This window comes from Phycodurus eques, chromosome 7 (genome assembly GCF_024500275.1).
Source record: "Phycodurus eques isolate BA_2022a chromosome 7, UOR_Pequ_1.1, whole genome shotgun sequence".
In the NCBI taxonomy this organism is placed as follows: Eukaryota; Metazoa; Chordata; class Actinopteri; order Syngnathiformes; family Syngnathidae; genus Phycodurus; species Phycodurus eques.
The window spans coordinates 17,507,024-17,519,220 of record NC_084531.1 but is presented as its reverse complement, the minus strand read 5'-3'; the positions used below and the strand labels follow the sequence as shown (position 1 = coordinate 17,519,220).

The following is a 12,197-nucleotide window of genomic DNA, read 5'->3' as shown; positions in this document are numbered from 1 at the left end:
GATGCAGTGTTTGGTAACTCGAGCAAAGTGCAATTTTTTGAATTTCTGAAAATGTCTGATTTTGGAGATGCGAGGATTCTGTTTGACATGCACAATATTATGTAAATGGTACATTAGAGGTATATAGACCTCAAATGTGATGTTAATGTTACATTAGAGGTTTATGGACATTTAATAAAAAAAAGTCAGCCCCGCCCAATGAAATGTTTAAAATGTTTATTATTCATTTATTATGGTTTATTCTGTGTTGTCACTGCCCGGTGTTGATGCTTGTGGTAGTACGAACATGTAATTTGGATATAGAGAGTCCAAAAAATGGGGCAAAAGCATGAAGTCAGAATTAGACACTTGGCCCTGCAGTGTAAATCCAACCTAAGACTCATATTTGCATATTTTCTCTCAGACTTTCCCTCCCCACTCATAGTGAAAATGCTGTGTGCGGTACTTCTAATTAGACGCGCGCTAAACTGCACTGCCAGGTGTATTTGTTGATGACACTGCGTTCTCATACCCAGGGAGGATGCCACATATTTTTTTTATGGTTCTCTCGCTCTCTCTCCCTCTTTTAGTCTCTCGCTCTCCTATTTACATACTCGACAGAAAAATTTTCAGTTGCTGCAGTGCAGACGAATACTCCCACCCCGACTCCCATTTTTCTAATACACAAATGCCCTCAGAGATTCTTCATTTTGTTTTATCGTGTGTTTGCGTTGGAGTGCAAACAGACCAGTGAGCCCTTATTACGAGCTCCGCGCTAATATTTGGAGAGACACATCTGTGTTTAATATGCACAAGTTTAATATGCAGAAGCACTTCAATGTCAGCATATCACATCTGCCCTCTGCTCTTGTACATAAAACACTCGTTTCCATGCTTATTTCTTTGATGCTATGAATATTCACATACACCCACCTAGGCGTGCGGCCCAGGCAAACAAGGGTGTTGCATAAACTCAGTGAAAGCTCATTTTAGGCGTGCTATTTTACACACATGAAGCTTGAAGGCATATCCATTGTTGATTTGTCTTTAATAATTATATATTACAATATATATATATATATATATATATATATATATATACCTAATAAAAACACTTTTATTAGGTGTATATATATATATATATATATATACCTAATAAAAACACTTTTATTAGGTCTGGTTTTACAGCAGCAAAGTAATAAATGAAAACTGCAAGCAGTGATGAGCAAGTATAAGCAGTATCTAAAGACCTATGAGTTCTAAATGGTCCATAATTCACTCACAAGTTGATTTTATGAGAAATGAAAGAAAATGAAACTAGCAGTCATTTCCATTAATATCAATCTGTTTTCAAGCAATTGGTAAGTAAGTAATTGCCTTTGGAATGCCCCTTTTTCATTGCAGAAATCGACCCCTCCCCCCACCACCCTCCACCCCGTTCCTTAGTGTGATGTCGGTGGCGGTGGCGGTGACTAAATTTACTGCATAGCATTGTGGAAAAAGAATATATATATATATATATATATAATATATAATATAATATAAATGGCAGTATTTAGACATATTTTATATGTCATCACTGTTGTGCGAAATCTCCCCACCTCAAAAATGACAATTCAGGAAAAACAACAAACAGCATCTTGCTTTAGTTTTCAAACACTTCTTTGTTGAGTTGGTATTATACCTTATATTGCTATCATATACCGTTGCACTTTCACATGAACACAACAGCTAGCACCCCGAACTTATGTTCAATTGCTAATTTAATATGAAATATGTATATATATATATAATATAAAAATTTCAAATTTATTAGGGTGTCATCGGTTAACAACGTGACGCCACCACACAACAGAAAAGCCTTTAAAAGCAAACACTTGTCACGTCATCCATCCAAAATCCTTTCAAAGATCTTAGCGATGTTAGTGATACAATCAATCCAACACTGAGTTGATGAAATCCATGTATATTACCTCATGTGGGATGATGTGGTTGTTTGCCATCTTCTCCTTTATTTCGCTGCAGCCTGGCGGAAGAACTACTGTGGGATGCGGCAGCAGACGTTGCGGCTGAGTTCCAGGACGTGATGGAGGAGTGCGCTGAGGCCGTCTTCACCGCTGAGTTCCTGCAGCTGATCCACTCGCCTCGCGTTACCTCCTCTTCCTCATCCTTGGTCAACCAATAGGTGGCACATGGCACATACGATTGTCTTTTTAATTTATTTTGTACAGAGGGAAGTGAGTTAATTGGGAGTGTATGTCTGTTTTTATTTTTATTTTATTTTTTTAATAAAGCTCCAGCAAGGAAGATTGCTGCACTGCATTTGATGTGAGAGCTATTTCTCTTCCTGCTCCATCGGTTATGTGAGATTGTATTCCACTGGGAAAATTAGTTTAGATAAGCTTGGAGAGACCATTACTACATTATGGCGGAGGGATTATAAAATTACTGGATCTCTCGGGCCGATTACGCACACTTCCTATTTCCAGCTGGGAATAACGGGAGTGTGTGATTGCGTCGTGACGTCGCTTGTTAAATGACTTTTGTCTCTTAGGTACAAGATGCAAGGTACTTTTATTGTCAATTCTACAATATGCTTAGCACATACAGAGGATTGAAATTATGGTACACAAGGACCCACGGTGCTACAAAAAAAATATTTTAAAAAGTATAAATAATAACCATCAGTATAAAGAAGCTAAATAAAACTATGGTATATACAGTATGTATATAAAGTATCAATTAAATGTGAAAATATCCATTAGGAGATGTGCAACATAGTCAAAGTCTGAGTATCAAGGCACAAAAGACATTTAAAAATTAGAAGGCAGTATGCACGTGTGCGTGCGGGTTCAGAATTCAGGTGGACAGAGGACAAGAGAGGTAGAGGGGGTAGAGCGGGCAGAGAGTTCAGCTTCTTGACAGCCTGATGTATAAAACTGTCTTTAAGTCGGCTGGTCCTGGCCCGCAGACTCCGCTGTCTCCTCCCTGATTGCAGCAGACTGAAGAGGCTGTGAGATGGATGGGTGTCATCCCCCGCTATGCGGAGGACTTTGTGGGTGAGGCGGGTGCTGTAAATGTCCTGCAGGGAGGGAAGAGAGGTTCCAATGATCTTCTCTTTGTCCACCTTGGCTATATTCACACACGTAGAAACCATGTACTACTGCTACAAAGTGGTGCTGAAGGTTCTACAATGTCTCAACAACTACACAAAACATTGGGAAAGAATTCTGTATATTTAGACGGTCTATCAGAACAATATCTAACAAGCACTCGTTATTTGAATGTGTCCTGAAATAGGGCAAAACATCCAAGACAATTCAGCGTCTTTGATGATAACTTACTTGCTTCAGAAGCATCTAAGAGAATTTAGTCTTTGATGAACCTATAATACACGATATTGCCAAAAGTATTCGCTCATCTGCCTTCACTCACAAATGATTTTAACTGGTATCCCATTCTAAATTGCCCTGCGATTGGCTGGTGACCAGTTCAAGGTGTACCCCTCCTCCCGCCCACCTGCGACACTAGTGAGGTTAAGCGGTTTAGAAAATGGATGGATGGATCCCATTCTAAATCCATATGGTTTTAATATTTTGTTGGTCTACCCTTCGCAGCTGTAACAGCTTCAACTGTTGCGGGAAGGCTTTCAACAAGGCTTCGGAGTGAGTTTATGGGATGTTTTGCCCATTCTTCCAGGACCATATTTGTGAGGTCACACAATGATGTTGGAAGAGAAGGCCTGGCTCACTGTCCACTTGAAATCAACCCAAAGGTGTTCTATCGGATTGAAGGCTGGACTATGTGCAGGTCAGTCAAGTTCATCCATAGAACATTCTCTTATCCACGTCCTTATGGATCTTGCTTTGTGCACCGGTGCACAGACATGTTGGAACAGGAAAACGTGATCCCCATACTGTTTGACTGTCCAAAATCTGTTTGTATGCTGAAGCAATGAGAGTTTCTTTCACTCGAGCTAATATTTTGGACATTTACAACTTTGTGGGACTTTGTGGGAACATCTAAAAAAGTTGCAACAAAATGACATGATCCAAAGAAATTCCAGAACAGTTGAGAAATAAAGCACCGGTAATTGACATCGATTAGTCTGGAAAGGGTTACGAAAGCCATTTGTAAAGCTTTAGGATTCCGGTGATTCGGCAGGAACAGGAAATCAAGGAAAGCACTCGAAACATGGCATGAATATGGTAAGTCATGGACAGTAAATTGACAACTGAATTGCCGCACTGTCAAGCTATTTTCACCCAAGTCCCATCTGCTGCACCTGGTGGGGCACTACTCCACTTGCCCTTCATGCCTGGAAGAATGGCCTGGTTTGAGAGGTGAGACAGACCTCGGCAAATCTTTATTTCATTCTCCCTTTATCTCAGCTGAATGGTGAGCGTGACCGTGTGAGAGTGTGAGTGTTGTTGCATGTTTTTCAGTACCCTTACACTATTAGACATTTCATAGGATTTATAAACTTGAATTACAGTAGTTTACTGACAACAGTGTATGCAGCAGCACAGTGTTTTTCACTGTGATGCTGGTAACGTACACAAGATAACCAGCAGCTCTACTAACTTCCAGAAGAAGCAGACCAGGTGCTGGTTATCTGAACTAACAGCGCAACTGACCGAAACGTCACTCTATTGCACACAACCCACAGTCAGGGTTTTGTGGGGGGGGGAAAGTGCAACATACATGTAACGTGAGAGTTAAAAAGGACACACATTCAACGAATTACGCGTAACAAACACACATGTTCAATGTTACATTAATCATGATCGTTCATGAACATTAAGGATTTTTGTCTTGATTAAAGCAACAGTTCAACATTCCATGGCGCAATGCATACTGCGAGCAGGCGGCTTCACAGTTCTGCTGCATGCAAAATACAGTAACTCTGTGTGACGTCAGCCAAAATCCCATGATGCAGTGGAAACTGGAGTTAATTACTGTAAAATCACTTTAACAACTTTGACAAATGGTCTAGGGCTAGTTCAGTGGCGTGCAAACCTTTTACACCAAGTACTACCTCAAAAGGTCCTGAACTCTCCAAGTTCCCCCATCATGATTTAAACTGAACATTGCAACTTAAATATAGCAAACATTTAAAACGTACAGTACTTAGATAATGGTTCAATTAAGATGTATTTTGCATAAAAGTAAAATAAACCCTAAAAAAGTGTAAAAACGAACTGTTCTAAGGAGTAATTATTTTGTGTACCACTAGAGGGGCCCCACGTTCCACTAGTGGGACTCGTACCACACTGAAAATCACTGGTCTCGGTGGAGTTTATTTAAGTACCAAGCGTGATTTTGTAAAAAGGTCCAATGTACTGCATCCCCTAAAAAAACAACAACTATATTTCACTATATGGCTCTATCATTGTAAGTTTAGGGATCATGGTTCAGCCTGCCGGCACGGTGACTGACTCGTTAGGACATCTGCCTCACAGTTCTGGGGACCGGGCTTCAAATCCCGGCCCCGCCTGTGTGGAGTTTGCATGTTCTCCCCGTGCCTGCGTGGGTTTTCTCCCACATCCCCAAAACATGCATGGTAGGTTAATTGAAAACTCCAAATTGTCCGTAGGTGTGAATGTGAGTTCAAATGGTTGTTTGTTTCTATGTGCCCTGTGATTGGCTGGCGACCGGTTCAGGGTGTACCCCGCCTGCCGCCTGCAGATAGCTGGAATAGGCTTCGGCGGCCCACGACCCCAGCGAGGATAAGCGGTAAAGTAAATGGATGGATCGTTCAGCCTGTTGCAAAGCCTACCAGCCTTAATTTAAATATGATGAAGTGTGAGTCAAGCGTAGCTTTCTGCAAACCCTTTTAAAAAGTTCCTTGTGTCCTTTTAATGTTTTAATAAACGATTTGCTAATGAATACTTAATGTGTCTCCACATGGAAAGAGAGCGGTGGCAGGCTATTAGAGCGGCGAGATTGTGGAGACAATACATCTTAGAAAGATTTAATTCAATTAGCCCTCTTTTGTGCTGGGTGCCATGAACAAGCTGTTTGGTTAAATCGGTGTCGAGTAAACTTGCTCGCCCACACACCATGACCAAAACATTTTCAAAGTAAAACTCTCTGCAATGTAGCATTGTCCATCCGCCTTGTAGGCCTGGCCTATACAGTATGTGGTTCAAATTTGGTATCCATTGGACAAATTGTTTTGGAGGAGGCTGTGTTTGAAGGACCCCTGAAAATGGCTTCTTCAAACCAAAATGGAAGACTTTCTGTGCCTACCCAATTCATGCTGCTAAGTGAAATTGGCTTCAGGGGCTAATTGCCTATTTTATGGTGAGTCGTCAAACTTTGCGGCCATGCATCCCCCACATATAATGATCTAACTCATATCCTTCGCTATGTAGCGTGGTCGAAATGTCTGACATACACTACGTGGTTCAAATTTAGTAGCAAATGGACAAAAACTCAAGGACGTTCGCATTTGAAGGACCCCTAGACATGGTCAAAAGGACCCTAAAATGTCTGCTTCAAACAAAAATGCTAAATTTCTGTCTTTTCGTGCAAGGCTTTTTGAGACTTTTTTATGTCTAGGTGTGTCAGACACAACTACCAAAGTTCAAGTTTCTAAGTGCAACTGGCTTTGGGGGATGAATAATTAAAAACAAATTACAAAGTGACTTACATGAGTCATTAAACTTTGCTGCCATACTCCGTCCACATGCAACGACCAAAACTCAAATCCTTTGCAGTTTTGTGTTACTCATCTGTCTAGTATAGATGGTTAAAAATTGTTAGTAATTAGACAACTTGGCTCCAAGGAGTTTTTCTTTGGACGACCCCTGGAAATGCCCAGAATGATCCCTAAAATGGCTGCTTCAAACTAAAATTGCTGACATCCTGTATAGTTTGGGCATGGCTTTTTGAGACTTTTCAATGTCTACAGTACTCATGATAGACACACCTACCAGGATGCCTGCCACTAAGCGAAACATGCTTCGACGGGCTGAACTTTCAAAAATGCACGAGCAGTTATACAAGTGTCATGTTATCAAACTTTGTTACCATGCTCCACTCACACACAATGACAAACACTCAAATGCTTCGCAATTTAGCGTTGTCTATCTATCTCGTATAAGTGGGTCAACTTTGGTAATAATTGGACAAATCGTCTAACAAGGCCACCCCACTGGCCACCCAACTCGACCGTCATTCACATCGATCCTAGCGTCAGTTATATTAAATGGCGGAAAAGTTTTGTTTGGTGGCAGAAAAACTCGATTAGCTCCCCGCCAGCAAAACTCAATCAAACCCCCCCGACGATTGATTATGACCACCACACCACCTATCGACGAATGCCTTCGGCTACCCCACCAAAAAGATTCTGGAGGTGCCCCTGTTTAAAGGACACCTGAAAATGCTCTTCTTGTGTGTTTTCCCAGCCGTGGGTTGTAAATATGGTTGTCTGTAATAGAATATTTCTTTTTTTCACACATTTTCCTTCATGACTTCTCCATCCTGGTGTGCTGGTGAGGCGAGACTGGTTATATATAAAAATAAAAGAAAAGGTGACATAAGCGCACTGTGGGGTATGGCGGTGGTGGTATTGAGGTGAAGGACTCTTATTTTACTGCCCATGTGGGTGAAATGTGGCAGCGGCATAAAGCATCTTGTCAGATGAGAGCAGATATAAAATAACACCAAACATGCTGGTGTTATTTTAAGACCTTCCTACTTACTGATCACTACAGTAGACTGCTAGTCAAGAGCTGTTTTCTTCTAAATGCATCAGTCACTACAGTTGACCACTATTCAAAAGCTCTTCTACATGCATCAGTCACTACAGTAAAAAGATATTCAAAAGCCCCTTTCTTTTATATGCATCAGCTGTGAGTCTTAATGCCAAAGTTGTGCATCAGTCACTACAATGGATGGTTATTCAAAAAATAATTTCTTCTATGTGCATCAATCACTACTGTGGACAGCTATGAGACTTGATATCAAGGTTAGGCATCAGTCACTACAGTACACAGTTATTCAAAAACGTTTCTTCTATATGCACGAGTCTTGATTCAAAAGTTATGCATCTGTCACTACAGTGGACAGCTATTTAGAGCTGCGTTTTTCTGTACGCATGAGTCTTAATGTCAACGTGCAGGAGTCACTACAGTGAACATGGCTATTCAAAAGCTACTTTTTTCCGTATGCATAAATCTTGGTATGAAAGTTAGGGCATCAGTCCCTGGCACTGCATTGGACAGCTACTGTATGCGAAAGCTATTTTCTTCTACATGAATGTCTTGATACCAAAGTTGCTCATCAGTCACTACATTGAACAAGTTCCTCTGTTCCGGCCAAAGCAGTGGCAACTGTCTTGACTGTGGGGCAAATTTGACAAGACTCGCGCACGTAGAAGAAAGCAACTCTTTGACACTCATACAATGCCACCAGAAAGTATTCACACCCCTTCATGTTTTCCACATTTTGCTGTTACAGACTTTCTATGTCACAGACTTATTCAAATTTATTAAAACAAATAAATAAAAAAATCTACATTTAATATCCCGTACTGACAAAATCATATTTTCAGACATTTGTAAAAATGTAAACAATCAAAAAAATAAATTCAGTTGATTGAACATCATTTGGAATGAGACACACCTGTCTATATATAAGATCTCATATTTGGCAGTGCATATCAGAGCAGAAACCAAGCAATGAAGTCTAAGGAATTGTCTGCAGACCTCAGAGACTGGATTGTGTCAAGGCACAAATCTGGGGAAGGATAAAAAAGAATTTCAGGAGCATTGAAGTTCCTGAAAAGCACTGTGTTCTCGAGTATTCTGAAATGGAAGACGTTTGGAACCATCGGGACCCTTCCTAGATCTGGCCGTCCGACCAGGCTGAGTAACCGGGGAAGAAGGGCCTTGGTCAGAGAGGTGAACAAGAACCCTATGGTCACTAAGGCGGAGCTCCAGTGCTCCCTTGCGGAGATAGGAGAACCATCCAGAAGGTGAACCATTGCTAATGCACTCCACCAATCAGGCCTTTATGGTAGAGTGGGCAGACGGAAGCCACTTTTCACTAGAAGGCGCATGGCAGCCCGCTTGGAGTTTGCCAAAAGGCAACTTAAGGATTCTCAGACCTGCAGAAACAAAATTCTCTGGTCTGATGACACAAAAATAGAACTTTTTGGCCTGAATTGCAAGTGTCATACCTGGAGAAGAAGAAGCACTGCTCATCACCTGGCTAACACCATACCTACTGTGAAGCATGGTGGAGGGAGCATCATGCTGTGTTTTTTTTTTTTTTCTTCTGTTGCAGGAACTGGGCGACTTGTCCGCATAGAGAGTAAGATGACAGCTGCCAAATATAGAGAAATTCTTCAAGAGAACTTGCTCCAGAGTGCTCTGGAACTCGGACTAGGGTGTCGATTCACCTACCAACATGTCAATGACTCAAAGCACACGGCCAAGATAACAAAGGAGTGACCTCAGAAGCAGCCTGTGAATGTCCTTGAGTGGCCCAGCCAGAGGCCGGACTTGAATTATATCGAAAATCTCCGGAAAGACCTAAAAATGGCTGTGCACCGACGGTGCCCATCCAACCTGACTGACCATGAGAGGTTCTGCAGAGGAGAATGGGGGGGAAAAAATGCTGCAAAACAGTGCCAAGCTCATAGAGACATACCCAAGAAGACTTGAGGCTGTGATTTCTGCCAAAGGTGCTTCAACAAAATATTAAGCCAAGGGTGTGAATACTTATCTACCTATTATGTTTTAAATGTTTACGTTGTCAATACATTTGCACAATTGTCTGAAAATAAGTTTTTACTTGTCATTATGGGATATTTTATGTAGATTTTCTTTGGAAAAAGAAACTATCCTCAAATCAGCTTTAAAATAAGTCTGTAACAGCAAAATGTGGAAAAGGTGAAGAGGTGTGAATACTTTCTGGTGGCACTGTATATTGCAGAAGACAGCAATTTTAATAACTATCCATTATAGTGACTGATGCACAAATTTTGACATCAAAGCTTATAGCTGTACACTGCAGTGACTGATGCACAACTTTGACAAGGCTCATTCATATAGGAGAAAATAACCAATCCACTATAGTGAGTGACGTGCAACTTGAATGACATCAAGACTTACAGCTAGCTGTCCACTGTAGTGACTCGTGCATGCCTATTGAAGAATACAGCTATTGAATAGCTGTCCACTGTAGTTACTAATGTCCAACTTTAACAGCATGTGTATAACTGTAGAATGTAGTGATGTGCAACGTTGCCTTCAAGACTTGTGAATATGAAAGAAAACTGCATTTTGAAAAGCCGTCCACTGTGGTGACTTATGCACAGCATTGAAGGACGAAAACAGCTGATTAACGAACATATTTTGACATATCAGTACTGTTCAGTGGGCTGCGACACACGCACAATCACACGCCCTAATGTTCTCTGATGTAGATCAACGCACGTGAGACTGCACTTGATTGACGTTAATTGGCAACGCGCTTTGCTGCTTTCAGGGACCTTTGAGACAAAATGGTCATTTATGGATGGCTGTTTGGGGTGGTGGTGACCGCCGAGGGGACGGACGCCCTTCAGTCGCTTCTGACGTGCGCACCGCTGGAGGCAGTGGCGCTGCAGACCGGTGGTACTCTGCTCCTCTTCTCTGGATTAACTAGCGAGGGGAGAAAAAGGAGGAGGAGGGAGGAAGAGCTGCTGGGTGGCCATGTGAGCCAAGTCTGCACAGAGACAACAAACCCTCCCCAAAGTATGCGCGGCGGCTGCGGTGTTGCTGGTGCGGGCGGGGGCTGGTGGACGTCCGCTTGACACAGGTGGACGCGTAGCGGGGAGCGCGGCAGCTCATCGCCGCGAGAGGAGGCGCACCAGGCGGCTGCGGTGCCAAGCCCACGTCGGCGTGCTCCCGGAGCGTTTTGGAAGCGCTGCTCATCCCGCTTACCTCTTCATCATTTTGGTGATCAACTAGTCGAGTGAGGAAGAGGAGCTCTCTGTGCAGAGGACAGCATGTCTAAAGAGGCGAGAGGAAGAGGTAAGCGAACATCTGCATGCATGCCCGCCCTGTGTGGTGTTAACAGGTACCTCCGTGTGCCTCCATCTGCTGGAATGTGAACACCTTGCTGTTTGTTTCTATTGGATCCTTCTCAGATGTGAGAGAAGGTTAGGTTAAAAGGTCAAACAAGGAGAAGGGGCCAAGAAAATACAGTATATGCATTTTTTTTCTTTTGATATGGTTTGAGTGTTATGTCTTTAAGGTCAGTGCTTCAAGGCAGGGTTATGGTTTTGAAGCAGCATTAGTATTTTAAATCAGGGTTTCAAGGCAAGGTTAGGGTTTCAAATGAGGCTTTCAAGACATGATTATGATGTCAAGCTCGGGTTAGGGTTTCCAATTAGGGTTCAAGAGAGCGTTAGGGTTTGAAGACAAGGTTCCAGCCATCCATCCATCCATTTTCTGTACCGCTTTTGTCCTCACTAGGGCCGCGGTCGTGCTGGAGCCTATCCCAGCTATCTTCGGGCGAGAGGGGGGGTACACCCTGAACTGGTCGCCAGCCAATCGCAGGGCACATATAAACAAACAACCATTCACACCTAAGGGCAATTTAGAGTTTCCAATCAACCTACCATGCATGTTTTTGGGATGTGGGAGGAAACCGGAGTGCCCGGAGAAAACCCACGCAGGCACGGGGAGAACATGCAAACTCCACACAGGCGGGGCTGGGACTTGAACCCCGGTCCTCAGAACTGTGAGGCACATGTGCTTTCCAGTCGGCCAAGACAAGGTTAGGGTTTCAAATTAAGATGTGTTTATGGTGTAAACCCTGGGTTAGAGTCTCCAATTTGGGGTTAAATTTCAGTTTGAAGGCAAAGTTAGGGTTTAAAATTAAGTCTTCAAGGCAAGGTTAGGCTTTTAAATTAGGGTTTGATGGCAAGGTTAGGGTTTCTATTAAAGTCTGAAGGCAAGGCTAGGGTTTCGAATTAGACTTTCAAGATGTGAGTCAAATCTGAGTTTGAAGGCAACGTTGGGGCTTCAAGACAGAGCACGGGTTTCAAATCAGGCTTTGAAGAGAATGTTAGGGCTTTAAAACAAGGTTAGGGTATCAAATTAGTGTTATTAATTCCTAATCACTGGGCTGCAGAAAATTATCCAATTTCTCTTAATTGGTCCAAAAAATATTATTTTTGACAAAAGTGTCTTTGTTCACCTATGGCAGCGATGTAAAGT

General features: G+C 42.3%; 2 protein-coding genes across 3 annotated transcripts in view; both read left to right on the top strand.

The window, feature by feature from the left end:
* The window catches only part of kiaa0753 (KIAA0753 ortholog), a 28,581-nt gene extending 26,275 nt beyond the window's left edge, over positions 1-2,306 (top strand). The window contains 1 exon segment of the mRNA XM_061682611.1: positions 2,005-2,306. Coding sequence (XP_061538595.1) covers positions 2,005-2,164 — 160 coding nt within the window. The 3' untranslated portion in view covers positions 2,165-2,306.
* Positions 2,307-10,654: 8,348 nt separating this feature from the next.
* Positions 10,655-12,197, top strand: part of pitpnm3 (PITPNM family member 3) — an 84,823-nt gene continuing 83,280 nt past the window's right edge. For both annotated transcript variants that reach the window (XM_061682413.1, XM_061682412.1), the window contains exon 1: positions 10,655-11,006. In XM_061682413.1, the coding sequence (XP_061538397.1) occupies positions 10,982-11,006 (25 nt within the window). In that variant the 5' untranslated portion in view covers positions 10,655-10,981. The remainder of the gene's footprint in view (positions 11,007-12,197) is intronic.